Genomic DNA, 19,560 nt, shown 5'->3' on the forward strand with positions numbered 1-19,560 from the left:
AGCCCTGAGACTAGATGAGCTTGCCTACTGTGTATGTAAATAAGTAGCAGTAGTAGTAGTCGCAGTAGTAGAAGGAGAAGTAGAAGAAAAAGAGTGAGGAAGAAGGGGACGCCTGGGTGGCTCAGTGGGTTAAAGCCTCTGCCTTCGGCTCGGGTCATGATCCCAGGGTCCTGGGATCGAGCCCCGCGTCGGGTTCTCTGCTCAGTGGGGAGCCTGCTTCCTTCTCTCTCTGCCTACTTGTCATCTCTGTCTGTCAAATAAATAAATAAAATCTTTTAAAAAAAAAAAAAAGAGTGAGGAAGAGGAAAAAAAGGACAGATCCAAATACTGAGACCAAGGCGTGGCTATGACTAGATATTAGGGAGTTGATTTGGGGGGCCGAAAAGCAGCACCCAGACTCAGAAGGAAAACCGAACATTTAAGGTATCCTAGATGTCAAGTAAAAAGTTTCAAGAAAGAAGTGACTGATCATGTCTAATGCTGCAGAGAGATCAAGAGGCAACTGAGAATTGAACACTGGATTTAGCAATGCAGAAGTCACTGATGACCCTAAAATTAGCTAGCAGTCCACAGAGAAGCTGTAACAAAACTAAAGAGAGCAGGGCCAAAACAGGGGTTCTTTTATGATGGCTGAGATAACAGCATGTTATCAAACAGTGTGTTGATGGGCATGACCTTGTAGAGAAGGAAAACTTGATGATGTAAAAGAAAGGAAATAAGGACAAAGTAATGTCCTTAAATACACAAGAGTAAATGGAATCTAAAACACAAGTAGATGGGTCAGTCCTAGCCAAAAGAACAGAGAAGGTGCAACCAGCATGAGAGAGAAGGTAGTCTTTTTTTTTTTTTTTTTTTTTAAAGCTCGTTCCACACCCAGCATGGAGTCCAAAGTGGGTCTCAAACACACGACTCTGAGCTCATGACCTGAGCCAGATCAAGAGTCGGACACTTAACTGGCTGAGCCACCCAGGCACCTGAGAAGGCAGTCTTAATAGACCTCTTGAAGAATTCCTTGGTGTACATCATTCTACTAGTCTGTAAAGATACTGACCTATGAAAGTACACTGTTATTATCCCTACCTTACAGATGAGAAAACAAAAGAGGAGAGGTTATGTGACACTGGTAATACATGCAGGTAATAAGAGGCAGAGCTAGAATTTGACTCAACTTGTAAGTTGATTCTAAAATCTTTCCTCTTAACTATTATATTATACTCCCTTTCCCCTTGAGGAAAAAAATTCTAAATACAGTGTTCCAATAATAATAGTGGGAAAACTGGACTGGACACTTAATACCACAAAACTTACTATTAAAATCTCTATGGGGGTTTAATAGAAAAATCTCTGGCTTTAGAGTCAGACAGAGTTGGCTTTGAATCTTGGCTTCAATTTTCATCTCCCCTATACAACCTTGGGAAAATTACTCTGTGAGCTTCCATTTCCACAACTACAAAAAAAAATACAAAAGTCTAAGTATGCAGCACCTTGCCCACAATTACACCAAGTGTTCAATAACGAGTAACATTATTATATGACCTTCCTATTTCCCTCTTCCAGACTTTCATAAGTCCCTCCTATTTCCAATTCTGTAAATGTATTCCTTCCCTATAATGTTTTTCTTTCTGCATTTTGCCCTCATGGTTCGTATCATCTTATCTGCTGCCTGCCAAATTACTGACCATCTCAAAGATATCAGAGGTCTAGTAGAAATAAACTTCAACTAGACTCAGCTATGTTTCTTTCAAATCAGACAGGCCTGACTTTGAAAGTCCCTTTGGTTAAAAATAGCCTCGTTTCTCTCTCATCAGACATGTATACTAATTTTAATCCTGGAGCAGAGCCTAGAGGCTAAGAGAGCCTTATGACTGAAACCACAACTACTTTAGTATACCATGCAGTTAAAAAAGGGAAATATCTTTAGTTTGGTGACAGTTTTATGTTTAAATATGTTAGACAGCATACATGATAAAATATGCAAAATCTAAGAAAGCTCTACTCTCACCTGCAAAGTGAAGTGCTAAGTCTCGATACAGTTCTCTACTCATGTTTTGAAATTCGGCCTCCTGCCACACTTTCCCATCAGGTGTTCGTATCTTGGTCTCTGAAGGATTGAAGCCTAATTGATACCAACAACACAAAACATTCTTTATCAAAACTGCTTTATAAGTTGTTTTACTTTTTAAAATGAGATATAATTAACACACTATAAAAATCACTCTCTTAAAATATACAGTTTAATGGCTTTTAGTACATTCACAAAATTATGGACCTGCCCCTGCTCTCTAATTTCCTGCACCCATTAGTAGTCACTCCTTCATGCCTCTCTTCCCTGGCAACCACTAATCTACCTTCATGGATTTACCTATTCTGGACATGTCATACAAACAGAGTCATACAATGTGGCCTTTTGTGTCTGCCTTCTTTCACTTAGCATAATGTCTTCATTGACTGTGTAGCATGTATCAAAGCTTTATTCCTTTTATTACTCAGTGATATTCCATTGTATAATATACAAACGCTATTTATCCACTTATCAGCTGATGGACCCTCTAACTGCTTCTACTTTTTGGCTAGTATTAACAATATTGCTATGAACATTCATGGACAAGTTTTCCAGTGGACATATGTTTTCAACTCTCTTGGATACTATACCTATGAGTGGAATTGCTGGGTCATATGGTAACTCCATGTTTAACTTTTTGAGGACTGTCAAACCATTTTCTAAAGGGGCTGCACCATTTGACATTCTCATCAGCAATGTACAAGGGTTCCAATTTCTCCACATCCTCATCAACACCTATTATTGTCTCTTGTTTTTATAAGAGGATCCTAGTGGTTGTGAGTGGTATCTCCCTGTGGTTTTGATTTGTGTTTCCCTAATAACAAATGGTATTGGGCAGCTACATAAGCTTTTTAAAGGATTCATAATTAGCTGCCACATAATGTACTGACAAATACTGTTTGGAAAAAGCAAGCTTCAGTGAGATGAAGCAATATACATTTGTTCAAAAAGATTAGAAATGGAGAAGCACTAAGTTAAATGATAAGTGAATGCCATTCATAAATTAGGGACTTCAGAGACAGAACTACTCTTCTCAGGACTAAGAAAGAGATAACACGAATTCTTCTTTCTTTGAAGATAGGCATTAATTGCTAGTATCTGTCTGATTTTGCCTGTGGCTCAACAAACAGACAAGCTGCTATCTACACAAGCAAAACACACCCAAAGTATGGAAAACAGGTCTTGAACAGTTTGTTCAATTTCTCAACAAACATTACACATGTGCTATTTCCTAGGGTTTAATATTCTGATTTCCTACTTTGAATTTCTCTCTACTCTTTGAGAAATACACTGAACTTGGAATGTTATTTTACAAAATAATACAATAATGACTACGGATGATAACCACAGTAGTATTTATGTTTTCAGGTGGGCTTAACTTACCAAGGAATTGGCAGCTAATAAATGTTTGTAAAATTAAATCAATATAAATAACTAGACTGGGGTCAGAAATTGGTAAAAGCACTCTAGAAGTGTTAAATAAAAGGTACTAAATTGATTGCATGTCTAATAGAAATTCATCTATTCAGTTTTTAGGCACAACAGCATAAGCTTAATTTCACCTGACATTTGTGGCAAGGGGCACATGATCATGCCTATACAAGGAAGAAGTTTATAAATGTAGTGTCCAATCTGTTGCAAGTGACAGTCTGTAATAAGAAAATATGGCAATCCCACGCCAATCTCTCTCTCAACTTTTCATCACTATTACCCCCAACTCATGTCTCTACATTCAACTCTTTTTTTCTTCTCTCCTCTTAAGAAAACATTGATCTCTATGGGAGCCTTTCTTTGTATTTGCATCTTTACTTATAAATTAACTTGAAGAAGCTTTCAATATCTACAGTAGTTTCTTTTTCTGTAGTCTCCGTTTCCCACTTTCCAGTCTCCATTACCCACTGTTACCCACAGTGCAGGATCAGGTGACCCTTGCATTGTCAGAAGGCCGAGAGTAGTAGCCTAATGCTAAGTCACAGTGCCCATGTCACTCACTTCATCTCCTCACACAGGCCTGCTGTAACCTCACAGCATCAAAAGAAGGGACAGGACAGTATACAACTTTTATTACAGTGTATTGTTATAATTGTTCTGTTTTATGATTAGTTATTGTTGTTAATATATTACTGTATCTAATTGCTAAATTGAACTTTATCATAGGCATGTATGTATAGGAAAAAAGTAGTATTTATACATTTCAGTACTGTCTGATTTCAGGCATCCACTGAAGGTCTTGAAATGTACCCCCCAAGAATGGGGGGGGGACTACTATATTTCCATCCTTTGTCCTTTTTTCTTACTAGCTGAATTTATTGAATAGAATAAAAGAGTTACTATGCATTTATGTTCAAGACACTATACTAGGCTCTGAAATAAAATAAGGATGACCAATATAAGGTCTTAAACTTCAGGGACATTCAGAGCAGGAAGAAAAATGTATGCAAAAAACTTAAGTATATTAAAAAAAAATCATATAAACACTGTTTATGTTCACTACCTCAAGTTTTAAAGCAGAATTACAGAACACTTTCTATGTCTTTAAAGAAAGAAAAAACATACATGAAAAACCAAGATTTAGAATAGGCTTAGTATACTAACAACAGTACTAAAAAAAAAAGAAAACAGACACACACACACACACACACACACACACACACACAGACTGTGTATGCAAAAATTATCTTTGTAAGGATATATAAATTATTAACACAAGTAATCTCCAGAACGGAAACCAGGTATCTGGAGCACAAGAGCTTTTCAAGGTATACCCTCTTCATCTTTTGAGTTATGAACCAAGTGAATTTATTATGTATTTGAACAAATAACATTGAAATGTCATTTAGAATACAGCATATTAAGATCCTTTTAGTTTACACTGCCAAAAAGTTGACAAAAAATAATTTTTCATTTCATTCACAGCAATAAATCCATTGCTCAGGACACTAGAAACTATGTTGTTACGATTTTTTAAATGTATGCTACATTTCATAAATTAGCCCCCCAAAAATTCTATTTGTAAAATATTTTAATACAAAAACTAACAGGTAAAATTAGTAAGTCAAAGGCATATGGGCAATCCAGTTACCAACTCAAAGGAAATTAAGATTTTAAGATTTTCACTCCAGTTCTTAGGGCTGTGTTTTGTTTTGTTCTATTTTTCATTTTTACAAATTATTAAATAAAATATGGATTTAAGTTGGCCATCTTAACTTTCCCAAAGTGGAATAACTTTTGGAATTTCAGAACTTTGATTTCTAGAATAAACACACCTTACCTGTACAATCTTCATTTAATGGATCTGACATTAGTATAGCAAAAGTTCTGGATAATCACTACCTCAGAACCAACAAGAACATTTTGACACCACCATTAGCTATTTGCTCTGTTAAGGGAGGACAACTAATACATGGTACACAAATGACTAGAAGGATATGAAATAATTTAATTAACAATACATTAGATCAACCCTGGATAACAGCAAGTTTTCAGTATTCTAAAAGTAACTGCTCACAATTTTATCACAAATTAGTAAGAATAAAATGCAAATTACCATCTTTCACTTAATTCACAATGAATATCACTAGCAAAACATGATAAACAACATAAAATAAACAGGTAATTGCTCTAACTGTACTTATAAAATTTCTTCCGGAGAAAAAGACTAAAACACCTTAGGACTATAAAGAAGTGCCAAGCTGGTCAGAGAAAAGCTAGACTTGGTAGAAAAATACAAAATAAAATTAACTATAGCAAAAACTGTCCTAGTTGTTAACAACTTAAAATTAACAGAAAAAAAAGAATCTTGACATTATTTTCGTCTTTATACACTTATCTAGAAGAACTGAACACAAAAGAAAGGCTGATATAGCACAAGTCTTAATGACAAAAGTCTAACAGAGACTAATCTGGTCAATTAATCAACTCCTTATATTAAAAACTTTACATGAACAACCCTGAAAATAATTTCAGAAACATAAAAATTCAAACTCCTTAAAACCACCATATATAAAAACTTCAGTTGCCTACAAATCAGAAATTCTCTTGGAAAAACATTTTCTCAATGAAAATCTATCTATATTGGCATAAATCTGACTTATTTTTAAAATAGTTTTTAGAGGGGCACCTGGGTGGCTCAGTGGGTTAAAGCCTCTGCCTTCGGCTCAGGGTCATGATCCCAGGGTCCTGGGATCAAGCCCCGCATCGGGCTCTCTCCTTAGCGGGGAGCCTGCTTTCCCCTCTCTCTGCCTGCCTCTCTGCCTACTTGTGATCTCTGTCTGTCAAATAAATAAATAAAATCTTTAAAAAAAAATAATAGTTTTTAGGTATAAATCTGACCTAAATATTTCTCAAACATGGGTGGAAAACAGTTATTGTCAAACCTCAAAGCTTAAAGCAACAATAGGATCAAAATATCAGTGTCAAAATATTCTGTAACCAAGTATAACTGGAATTGAGTAAATTATCTTTTAAATATTTGCTTTTGAAGGAATTCCTAACAGCAATCCAAATATAATGGCAGAATAAGAGTAATATACTTCCAGTTCTCTGAAAATGGTAGTAATTCTTATTTTCTCTTTTGTTCAACTTATTAACTGTTCAGATCGGGGTTCTTAACCTGTAAGAATCTCCTGAGGGACTCGTTAAAAATTCCAGTTCTGAACTCTATACCCAGAAATTCTGATTCAGGTCCGTGTAGCATCCAGGAATCTGCATTTTTAACCTGTACCTTGAATTGATTTCTTAAGCATTTGATTTGAGAATCACACACTGTTCTAAGGACAATCCTCTCTACTCAAATATATCCTAGGGAGAAAGTGAGACAAGAAGGCAAGAAGACAGAAAGACACAAAGACTGATTACAAACCTTTGTATGTTGGAGCAGGCGGTGCTGTTGCCACTTTCCTGACTTTTGCTGTCACTGAGTTATCAACATTAACAACCATTACTGGATGGTCAATATGACCCAGATTCTGGCCACGGCCATTTGTTTCTTCTGAGTGTTCCCACTGTTTTCTAATTCGCTCCTTGAGTTTTTCCAATTTGACATCATGTTGTCGCTGCTTTAGGATATCTAACCTTTGGGAATTAGAAGTACTAGTAGAGGACGGAGAAGAGTCAGTTATCCGTAACACTTTTGGATCAACATCATGGCCCATGTTACTTACAGAAGCCTTCTCATTTCCTTTTGTTCTAGTAGGATTTTCTTCCTCAGTTCGCAGAGGAGCTGCCATCTTAATCAAACATTCAGAATTCTGCAGTGCATCAACTGCTGGTCGATCATTTAAAAACCTAACCACTGTATCATTGATGACAGATGACTCGGAGCTCTCAAAATCATAGCAATGTATATCCCGCTCTTCTCGACTGCATACCAGCCGATTCCTGTTCTCGGGCTTTTCTTCATTAACATCCACACAATATACATGCTTTGACTCTAGAAGGCTAGGATTTATACTGGAAGTTGTACCATGGATTTCCCTATTATTAAAAAATAATCAGTTTTGAATAAAGATTTCAAAAACCAAACTGCTAAGCTAATATTAGAGACCCGAAAAAAGCTTTGGAATTCCAGTAGGTTCAATAACAAAATAACCATTACTAATATTAAGACTCAATGTTTAATGCCCTGCTATCAAGTTAGATGGCAAATAACCTAAATCATTAATTTCCATATTATAAACTAAGAAATACCCAAAAGATGTATGGAGAGATTTCCTTAAGAAATCCCAGAAAAGGGGCACCTGGGTGGCTCAGTGGGTTGAAGCCTCTGCCTTCGGCTCGGGTGGTGATCCCAGGGACCTGGAATGGAGCCCTGCATCAGGCTCTCTGCTCAGCAGGGAGCCTGCTTCCTCCCCTCTCTCTGCCTGCCTCTCTGCCTACTTGTGATCTCTGTCTTTCAAATAAATAAATAAATAAAATCTTAAAAAAAAAAGAAAGAAAGAAAGAAAAAAGAAATCCCAGAAAATAGGATTACAGGGGCACGTGGGTGGCTCAGTGAGTTAAAGCCTCTGCCTTCGGCACAGGTCATGATCCCATGGTCCTGGGATCGAGCCCCTCATCAGGCTCTGTTCAGCGGAGATCCTGTTTCCCCCTCTCTTTCTGCCTGCCTCTCTGCCTACTTGTGATCCCTGTCTGTCAGATAAATAAATAAAATCTTTGGGGAAAAAAAAAAAAAAGAAAATAGGATTACAATTTGACTTTGGATATTCAATGGACATCTGTTACCAAAATGTATATTTGATTTCTCTATGGACTCTTATTTTTTTCTCTATGAAATCTTAAATACAGGGAAAAAAAAGTCTCAAATTTTGTATTTGTCACTTCTAAATGATGTATCAAATTAACAAACAGACTGCAAGCAGAAGTAAAGTGGAGGTATAATAAATATTTTCCTCCAAATAAATGTAGTTAGTAAAGTGAAGCGTCTCTGAACAACAGAACACTTTTTTGGTAGCTTCAAACTATGTAAAGCACATCTAGGAATTGTAGAATAAGCAAAAACTCGGCATTGCCAAAGTACATATCACAAAGTCCATATTCTCTACTTATAAAAACATCAGCAAAAGTCTCCTTCAGAGGTTATTTTTATTTTATTCTATTTATTTGTATTTATTTATTTATATTTTATTTATATGATCATTCTAATAAGTTATATTTTAGAAACAGAAACAGTTTGTTAAAAGGGAATTTAATGAAGACAAGTCTCAGCAGTAAGAAGAGCACATGATTTATGAAAAAATACCCAAGAGAATTATAAAATTGAAAATAACAATCTGGGTCTGCAATGTCTGAAAGAGTAGTTATCAGCCGTATGTGTGAGCACTTGAAATGTGGATAGCCCAAATGGGAGATATGCTACAATGTAAATTACATACTAGATTCTAAAGACTTAGAATGACAACCAAAAAAGAATATAAAATGTCTTCATGTGTCTAGATATGGGACTACTAAAAAAGCTAAATATGAGGGTGCCTGGGTGGCTCAGTGGGTTAAGCCTCTGCCTTCAGCTCAGGTCATGATCTCAGGGCCCTAGGACGTAGCCCTGCATCGGGCTCCCTGCTCAGCAGGGAGCCTGCATCTCCCTCTCCCACTCCCCCTGCTTGTCTCTCTCTCTGTAAAATAAATCAATAAAATCTTCAAAAAAATAAAAAAAATAAAAATTAAATATGTGTGGCTCACATTAACAATTCTATTATATACCACTGATCTAGATGTTTCATGTAAAGGCATAAAACTCTAAATACCACGATAATTCTTAAAGCCATAATTCTGTTATAGTGTAATATGATAATTACATCTACTGTGAATCTGTGAGTATGTGCATTTTTCTAAGGAGATAGTCTACAGTTTTCATCAAATTCTCATTGGAATCCATGACCCAAAAACCATTAGACCCTGTTCTGAATGGCTGATTATTAAACAAGATGGGGGCTGAGAAATGACTTCTGTAGCTTCCGCTAGAGATCAAGACTAAATTCAGTTATTTGTACTACCTTTACCAGACCATAATAATTCATAATTAAAATGATTCAGGTATAAAATTAGCACATGTAAAGAATAAAATAAAGCACAAAAAGGTAGTTTACATATCATGTCACAATCTTAAAAAGGGAAGGAGAATTGATCCTGAACCATCAAAAAAAAAGTAATTTCACAGTTTTTCATTAACTCATTCATTAAATATTTACTGAATCCATATAATAGTGTTTATTACACAATTCTTTCAACTTTTCTGTAAGTATGAAAATTTTCATAAGTATTAGGAAAAATAATTATGGAATACTTAAAAGACAGGCATTAAGTTAATGTTTTAAGATTAACACAGATTTACAGCTTTACATAAGCTAATATAATGGAATCAAAATATAATGCAGCATGAAAATGCTTTAACAGATGAAGTTATATAGTATTACAAGAGCACACAGGAAGGATTTAAATAGGCTGTGGGAATGGAATGGGAGGAAAAACAGATCCAGCAATGCTTCATACAGGTGCTAACAATGAGTTTTAAGTGATAGAGTCAGCCAGATGAAGGATGTGCCCTTCACAGCTATCCTACAGGTATTTCTTTAAATCCTAAAAGATATATAGTTTACAAAATTTTAAATATCAAGTAGTATCCTTTGCAGGAAGAATACCAGAATATGAATCAAGAGTAATTTATAGTTTCAATTCTGATGGTGATTATGTTTCTAGGCAAGTTGCTTAATATTTGTGTGGTTAAAGACTTCTAAACTCTGATTATTTTTCACATTTTTTTCTTTCTCCTTTTACTAAACTATGAACTTTTACCCAGATTAATTCCCTGGCCTTCTCTCTGTCTCTTCACCATTTTTATCACTTTAACACCAGTGAAAATTTTCCAAAACTCCCAAATTCCCAGCTCTGACCTTTCCACACACATTCCTGCTCAAATTTTCATATGCCTACTGAATATTTTCACCTAGATATTTCAAAATTATATCAAATCAAATACTGATATTATGAACTCATGATCTACCTCCATCTCCCCAATTCTTTATCTCAAATTTAGAGTACAAATATATACCCAGTAGTATCTAGCACCACCATGATACTCGACTTACTGACTGATATTTTATAACACTAAAAATGTTAATAAATGAAGCCAAGAAATATAAGGTTCAGAGTTTATTACTTAATATTATTTGCTATACTGAGAGCATTACCACATATTTTATAACATTAGTAAAATGCTCCTCAAATATAAAATTCTATCATTTTATCTACTGAAAATTCTAAATCATCAGCTAACAAAAATACACATCATTTGATATTATCCATACTATCAAATTCATATATCAATCCTGAACATCTGACAATAAGTTGCTGAGGGGAGCCACAAACAACAAAGTGAAACAATAAAACAACTCACATTCTCACTAGGAAAGAAATTTTAGGTAACTGATTAATGCTACCAAAACAAAAAAAAAAAGAAGAAAACTAAGCTATAAAAAGTCCATTATGCACAACACCTAATCTGAGAAATTAAGAAAAAAAAATCTGTACTTCCAGAGACTGAATAATCTGTCTACAGGAAACATATATATTACAATGGTGGTAGCCTGAGCCACTACTTCTTCCCCCTAAATATTCAATCTGTGAAAGAATAGAAAGTTAGTATTTCAGAATATAAAACATTTTTGCTTTATCTTTTTGGAAAATTAAAAAGGTAGTAATATTAGAGCCAGAGTGCCATGAAAAACCCAGAAAAGAAACCATAATCCTTTTGTAAATATTACAGGCTAATCCTATTTGATAATTTGTTTTTAATCACTAACCTGTAAGAAACCAAAGGTTCACGAAACTCCACACGGTTATTTTTCTTTACATTACTCTCCAAGGTGGTAACTCTGAGAGGACTCCGAGATTTCTCTTTTCGTGATTTAGAAGATTTAGAAGTTGGAGCATTAGCCCAAGAATCATCCAGATATCTACCATCTGAAGAAAAAGAAAATCTGTAAGAACATACGACTGCCTCTGAATTTGACTAGTATTTGTGAAAATAACAGGTATCTATCATTTCTGGCATCTCTAGTTGGATATTATATAAGTAGATAGGAAACACTGAGGTTAAATTATTTACTCAATCTATAAAGAAAAAACTATTCTGAACAAACAATGAAAAACTCCACATACAAAATTATTTTTTGTTAAAGGTTGACACTCACTTAAAAAAAAGAATTATCAAGTAAAACGCACCAGATTCACAGGTTAAAAAAAAAATTAGTTTTACTTTAGTACTAACCTCTAGGTTTTAGACCACTAATTAAGGAACTACAAAATTACATACATGACAGGTAATCAAAGAAAGTATTTGCATTTTGTCAATTTATGACAGTATCTGTTAAATATTCCAGTTATTATTTAAAACTCCCTAAAATATGTAAAATTCACTAAGTCAACTAAATCTCGTTGATAGATCTGTGAATTTAAAGAAAGAATATATAATTTCAAACACTTAAAATCAAATTCTCATCACTAAAAACCAATGAAAAGTCACTGTCAAAAGTGGTGTAGTAACGCTAAAGTCCCTGATGAAAAGATGGTGAAGGGGCACCTGGTTGGCTCAGTCGTTGAGAGTGTGCCCTTGGCTCGGGTCATGATCCCACAGTTCTGGGATCAAGCCCCATATCGGGCTCCCTGCTCAGCGGGAAGCCGGCCTCTCCCTCTCTCACTGCCCCCCCCTCTGCCCCGCTTGTGTTCCCTCTCTCACTGTCTCACTCTTTGTCAAATAAATAAAATCTTTAAAAAAAAAAAAAAAAGAAGAAAGAAAAGATGGTGAAAACATGGGGCACCTGGGTGGTTCAGTCGGTTAAGCATCCGAGTCTTGATTTCAGCTCAGGTCACGATCTCAGGGTTGTAAGATCGAGCCCCATAATGGGCTCCAGCTTGAGATTCTCTCCCTCTGCCTCTGCCCCTCCCCCTGCTCATTCTCACTCTCTAAATAAACTTAAAAATCTTAAAAAAAGAAAGATGTGAAAACATCATCTACAGTCACTGAACATGAGGTTGCTTCATGACTACTCAGTACCAAAGACAAAAAAACCTAAATGTTGATGAGGTATCATCTCTGATTAAAGAGCTAGCAAATATGAGGGACTATATAAAGAAATTAAACTGAAACAAAATTAACATCTATATTTGTATCTTTGAAAGTAACTTTATACATACCTTTTCTACTTATTTTTCGGGTAGCACTTGCAGATTTCTTGGTATCCATGACAGAATCAAACACAGCTGTACTTGTAGGGGTTACTTCTAATTTGTTTTCAATGTGTCTCAGCTAAAGTTTAAACACCATCACAACAAAGAGGTTAATTCTGTAAATAAACCAGCTACCATTTATTTACATAGTTAATTTTTTACTTTATTTTTTTATTTTTTTATTTTATTTTACTTTATTTTTTACTTTTTTAAATGTAAACTCTATGCCCAATGTGGGGCTTGAACTCATGACCCTGAGATCAAGAGTTGCATGCTCTACTGTGTCAGCCAGGCGCCCCAATTTACAGTTATTTAAATTATATTGTCCAGTACTTTTCTCCAAAGTCAAAACAACTCAGGAATGCCTTTGTTCAATATTAATTTTTTTCATTACTTGCTACTTCACCTATAGTAAGAAGTGATACAATGCTGCCCAAATTTGGACAAGAAAATCAAAAAGATTCTGAAGAGTATCAAAAAGTTTCATTTGTCTTTTTGACCTTTTTTTTTTATTGCTGATTTTTTTTAAGCAAGCAGTACATTTTCTGACATTATAGGTCACATATCCTTATGCTATATATCCTGTGCATTTTGCACGCAAAAATTAGATAAGAACAATTCAGATGGACTAAAATTTAGAACTGTTCGAACAGCTTATATTATAGGCATAACAGTCTTATGCCTATAAGTTTCACAATAAAGATAAAATTCTTAAGATAGAAAACTCAGGTTTCCATACACTTTACAGTGTAAGTGAATTTCTGATAAAACCACCAATGTTCTTAAATTATTTAATAAAGCATTTTTCCCTAATTATATGCTTATAAGAGAAAACTTGGAAAACAGAGAAAAGGCATAAAAAATGAAATTAAAATCGTCAAAATCCCACCACATAGAGATAAACACTTTGTATAAAATTCTAATTTATTTTCTCTCAGATTTTTGTGGTACAATGTACTCAAAAAATGAAATAAATCTTCATAATCTGTATCAGGCTTTTTCCTCCCATTTATATTATAAGCCCCCTTAGCATCCTTAAAAATAATTTCTAAAAACACAATAGTTTTGAAAAATGAAAATTAACAGTTCAGCTCCAAATTAGGTTAACTCTAAATTAAACTGGGGATAAAAACTCTTCCTACATTGTAGATACATAATGCTCATGTAGAAGAGAGAGAGAATATATATAACGTGCATTTGACCCTACATTATGACCAAATCTAGGTTATAGTACCTTTTCCAGATCCATTTTCATACCAGTTCAAAAGATTAGGGGGCAGAAAATACCATATTCATAATGTAAAGAAATAGGTGACTCAAATTCAGGTAGGAAAAAAAGAAAACAAGAAAGGAGATATTAGGAGAGTAATTTTTCTAGAGAGCAAATGAAAACAAAAAGAAAAAGGAAACAATCTCCCCTCAAAGAGACTATGTATCACTTGCCAAATTTGGATTCCTAAACTCCAGACAAGACTGGACAGAACACAAATGAAAACAGGTTGCCCATAGTCATTGTTCAGCTGTATTGAGAAAAAGCAGTCTGTCATTGCCACAAAAGAGGTCACTCCTAGTCCATTAAAGAAGCTGCTCCTTTCATTTCCTCTCTGACTCTGAGCTTTCTACACAGACATAACCCCACATTCCCAAATTCATTTTGTTTTAAATCTTCATTTCAATAAGCCAAATGAACAAATTTATTAAAGGAAAATAAATAGAATAAATCACTTTAATATTTATATGCCATAGTATTAATGTTCCTGACACCTGAAGTAGTGTCTTGATTATCCCTGTCCTATTTAATAGTCATCCTTAATGTTCATTTTGTAATAAATGGTATTAACTTCTTACTAAATTCTTTATTTTCCTATGAAAAAGTACTATAGAAAAAAACGTAATCTATTCAATTTTAACAGGAAATCAATTTTAAACCAGAAAGAAATAAATGGAAACTCTAACTACTTACAGCAGCCTTAGTCTGAGAAAGTGCGTCCCACGATGTGGTTCTATCTGCTGAGAAACATTGATATTTACTGAATCAGAATCTCTAAAGTGGTCCTCAAAATCTGCATTTCAGTAAGCTCCTAAATGCACTCAAAATTATGAGAACCATTTTATTAGGCAGAACTATTTCTCAGCAAATGCTTCATTATATTGAACCAAAACATAGTACTTGGGCGCCTGGGTGGCTTAATGGGTTGGGCCTCGGTCTTCGGCTCAGGTCATCATCCGAGGTCATGGGATCGAGCCCCGCATCAGGCTCTCTGCTCAGCAGGGAGCCTGCTTCCCCTTTTCTCTCTGCCTGCCTCTCTGCCTACTTGTGATCTCTCTCTGTGTCAAATAAATAAATATCTTAAAAAAAAAAAAAAAGGTACTTTTCCTATTCTATAAAGCCAAGCTTCCTAGTATATGATTTAGAGTTGTATTAGACACTGATCCTATTAATTCTTAGGACAACATCCCCATTCACAGCCCCATCAGACAACTCCAACAACAGGCAGTATCCTCTATTTACCCCAGTGACCTAAACACGAAATTTTGTACTGTAGTGTATTTCACAATCATGATGTTGAAAAGATTAAAAACTACTCCAGACCTCAATCTACCAAAAGAAACAAAGGTAAAATCGAGTCTTTCAGATAAGAGCCCTTCAAATAGTACAAGGCCACCTAGTTCCCTTAAATCATCTTTCTCTAGGATAAACAATTTCATTCCCTCCAAATGTTCCTCATGTGACATGATTTCCAGATCCCACATAAACCCAATAATCTTCCTCCAGATATACTCTAGTTTGTCAATGCACCTCAAAATATATCATGTCCTAATTAAAGTAACCCTTGATGCATCATTTTAAAAAAAAAAATAGTTCGGGGCGCCTGGGTGGCTCAGTGGGTTAAGCCTCTGCCTTCGGCTCAGGTCATGATCCCGGGGTCCTGGGATCGAGCCCCGCGTCGGGCTCTCTGCTCAGCAGGGAGCCTGCTTCCCTTCCTCTCTCTGCCTGCCTCTCTGCCTACCTGTGATCTCTGTCTGTCAAATAAATAAACAAAATCTTAAAAAAAAAAAAAAAAATAGTTCAATGAGACTTTGCCTTTTCTTATCTGTGATTTTTCTTTTCTTATCTTCACAATCTAAAACTTTATTAGGAGCTATATTACAACATTTGTTGACATTAATCAGAATTTCCAAAAAACTGTGTAAAACTAATTCTATATATCCTGATTCTTTTTTATGTTTTCCTTTATAAGTTTGCCATAGGACACCTCTGAAGGTGAGGTACCTTGCACATTTAAAGCATATATAAAAACTGAACCTAAAAAATTATCCACTTTATAAATCAAAAGCAGGCATTAATTCTAAAGTTTAAAGAAAATAAATCATACCTTGAACAGTATCCTTGCTTTGAGAGTTCCTTGGATTTGGTAAAGGCACCTCTTTTGATTTGCTGCTCCTCATCCTGCCACTTTACCTACAATCATAGCATCAGCATTCATGAAACATCAATATTATGGTATTAGTAAAGAAAATACTCTCATTTATCTTAACTTTCATGGAAGTCAGAAAAAGATTTATCTAAATTATTATCAACTCTACAAGTTATCTTTATGCCTTCTAGAGTCCCTTATAATCTACTACCTTTATTTTTCCTTGGAAAACTAAATCATTAAGAAGTCTATCATGACCACCTCACACCAACTAGGATACCCAAAAACAAACAAAGAAACAAAACAACAACAGAAAATAACAAATGTTGATGTGGAGAAAACTGTAACTCTTGTGCAATGTTGGTGGGAAGGTAAAATGATACAGGCTCTATGGAAAACAGTATGGCAGTTCCTCAAAAAATTAAAAATAGAATTAACCACATGATCCAGCACAAAACAAATGAAAACAGGGTCTCAAAGAGACATTTGTACATCCATGTTTATAGCAGCATTGTTCACAATAGTCAAAAAGTGAAAGCAAAACTGTCCACCAACAGATGCAAAGGTACGTAAAATGTGGTATATACATACAATGGAACATTATTCAGCATTAAGTGGAAAATTTTGCCATATACTATAATACAGGTGAACTTTGAGACATCAACTAACTGAGACAAGCCAGTTACAAAGCCGAATACTACATGATTCCACTTCTATAAGACACCTAGAGTAGTCAAAATCATAGGGAAAAAACACAGTGGTTGCCAAGAACTGGGGAAGGGGGGGAACAGGGAGCTATTGCTTAATGGGTATAGAATTCAGTTTTACAAGACAGAAAGTGATCCAAGACAGATGGTGATAATGGTTGCATAATGCTATAAATTTTTTAAATAATTTTTTTATAAACATATAATGTATTATTAGCCCTAGGGGTACAGGTCTGTGAATCGCCAGGTTTACACACTTCACAGCACTCACCACAGCACATACCCTCCCCAATGTCCATTACCCCACCACGCTCTCCCTACCCCCACTCCCCCCGCCCTCCTCAGTTTTTGTAACATTAAGAGTGTATTATGGTTTGTCTCCCGCCCGATCCCATCTTGTTCCATTTATTCTTTTCCTACCCCTCAAACCCCCCCACATTGCATCTCCACTTCCTCATATCAGGGAGATCATATGATAGTTGTCTTTCTCCGATTGACTTATTTCGCTAAGCATGATACCCTCTAGTTCCATCCACGTCGTTACAAATGACAAGATTTCATTTCTTTTGATGGCTGCATAGTATTCCACTGTGTATATATACCACATCTTCTTTATCCATTCATCTGTCAGTGGACATCTAGGTTCTTTCCATACTTTGGCTATTGTGGACATTGCTGTTATAAACATTCGGGTTCACGTGCCCTTCGGATCACTATGTATCTTTAGGGTAAATACCCAGTAGTGCAATTGCTGGGTCATAGGGTAGCTCTATTTTCAACTTTTTGAGGAACCTCCATGCTGTTTTCCAGAGTGGTTGCACCAGCTTGCATTCCCACCAACAGTGTAGGAGGGTTCCCCTTTCTCCGCATCCTCGCCAGCATCTGTCATTTCCTGACTTGTTAATTTTAGCCATTCTGACTGGTGTGAGGTGGTATCTCATTGTGGTTTTGAATGCTATAAATTATTTAATACCACTAAATTATACACTGAAAATGGTTAAGGTGGTACATTTTATGTTGTGTATTCTATCACAAAAAAAAAAAGAAAAAATTATATCATGATTCAAAGAGAAAGATCATCATCTGCTTATGCTGACTAGACAGCTTGGTAATAGTCATTTTTTCCTATGAATATAGAATTATTCTGTTATGAAACTCACAAAACACTGAAAGTTTGGAAAATACAGGCAAGGAAACTCATCCCTAGCCCCCAAATCTTAAAATGATCATTAAGCTATTTTGCATAGTTTCTTTTTCCTAATTTTCTTTTTTTTACTCTAATTTGTGTAAAGAATAAAAAATTTTTATTTTTGTGTCCTACTGCTAGATATTTGTGGTAGTTTTTAAATATATTCATAAATTCTATGATACTCCTTTCTTCAAGTAGAGGTTAATTTTTCTTCCATTAAGTGTAAGCTGGTCTTAGGGATACACTTTTAACAAATCAAATGTCATTGAAGTGTCAATATGTGACTTTTAAGTGTAGGTCACAAAAGGCATTGCTTATTCTCTGGAGTTACACAGCAACAGATTACCAGTACAATATCCTGCCTTACAAGTAACACTGAAATGAACATATTTGTATCTGTGAATTTTTGCTTATTTATCTAGAACAGGATCTACAAAGGGGATCTACAAAAAACAGGGGATCCTACAAACAGGATCTACAAAAAAATGAACTAAAGAGTGTGAAGAACACGCTGCTCTTGAGATCCAATGTTAAACTGTTTTCCAATTTATAATTTACAACTGTTCTTATTTACAATAAGCCTACTAGTTTCATTAACCTCTTTTAATATTGAGCATTATATCTATTCTATTTACCTTTGCTCATTTAGTAGGAAGAAAATGGTTGTTTTAATTTGAATTCAATAAACTGCTAAGATAGATCTGCTAGGATAGATCTTTGCCATAGATCTATCTTTATGCCTTCTAGAGTCCCTTATAATCTACTACCTTCTAGAGTCCCTTATAATCTCAATCTTAGTTCTTCATGTGTGAATTATCATGTCCTTTGCCCATCTACTACCAGGATCATCATGTTTTTCTTATCAATTTGATGAGTTCTTTACATTATGAATATATGATCTTTGTCACATTTGATAAAAATAATTTTCTTCAACCACTGTTTTCAAAGCCAGTTCAGTATGTTGTATATTAAAGAACCTAATTTAAATTTAAGGAAAAGATGGGGCATCTGGGTGGCTTAGTCGGTTAAGCCACTGACTCTTGTTTTTGGTGGGGGTCATGATCTCAGGGTCATGGAATCAAGCCCCATGTTAGGCATGTGCTCAGCATGGAGTCTGCTTGAGACTCTCTCTTTCCCTCTCCCTCTGCTTCCCCTCATGCTTGTGCTCTCTCTCTTTCTCTCTCTAAGATAAATAAAATCTTTTTTAAAGATTTAAAGAAAATTTAATTTTAAATTTAAAGAAAATTTTAAAGAAATTTAAAGAAAATTTAAATTTAAAGAAAAACCTACCTACTAAAGAAATTTAATTTAAATTTAAAGAAATTTAAAGAAAATTTTAAAGAAAAACCTACTTACTAAAATACAAATTAAAAGAAGAAATTTATTTAAAGAAAATTTAAAGAAATTTAAAGAAAAATTTAAAGAAATTTAAATTTTAAAGAAAATTTAAATTAACAAATT

At 34.8% G+C, this 19,560-nt stretch overlaps 1 protein-coding gene across 5 annotated transcripts in view; it reads right to left on the minus strand.

Annotated features, from left to right (window-relative positions):
• The window catches only part of CEP350 (centrosomal protein 350), a 151,024-nt gene that overhangs the window by 109,670 nt on the left and 21,794 nt on the right, over positions 1-19,560 (minus strand). For 4 of the 5 annotated variants that reach the window (XM_032862726.1, XM_032862724.1, XM_032862725.1 and 1 more), the window contains exons 2-7: positions 16,162-16,247; positions 14,748-14,794; positions 12,752-12,863; positions 11,359-11,518; positions 6,924-7,537; positions 2,003-2,116 (exon numbers count right to left, since the gene is read on the minus strand). In XM_032862726.1, coding sequence (XP_032718617.1) covers positions 2,003-2,116; positions 6,924-7,537; positions 11,359-11,518; positions 12,752-12,863; positions 14,748-14,794; positions 16,162-16,234 — 1,120 coding nt within the window. In that variant the 5' untranslated portion in view covers positions 16,235-16,247. The remainder of the gene's footprint in view (positions 1-2,002; positions 2,117-6,923; positions 7,538-11,358; positions 11,519-12,751; positions 12,864-14,747; positions 14,795-16,161; positions 16,248-19,560) is intronic. The other variant, XM_032862723.1, reaches the window with a different exon arrangement.

The sequence above is a fragment of the Lontra canadensis genome, unplaced genomic scaffold (genome assembly GCF_010015895.1).
Source record: "Lontra canadensis isolate GAN:19392208 unplaced genomic scaffold, GSC_riverotter_1.0 scaffold24, whole genome shotgun sequence".
Classification (NCBI taxonomy): domain Eukaryota; kingdom Metazoa; phylum Chordata; class Mammalia; order Carnivora; family Mustelidae; genus Lontra; species Lontra canadensis.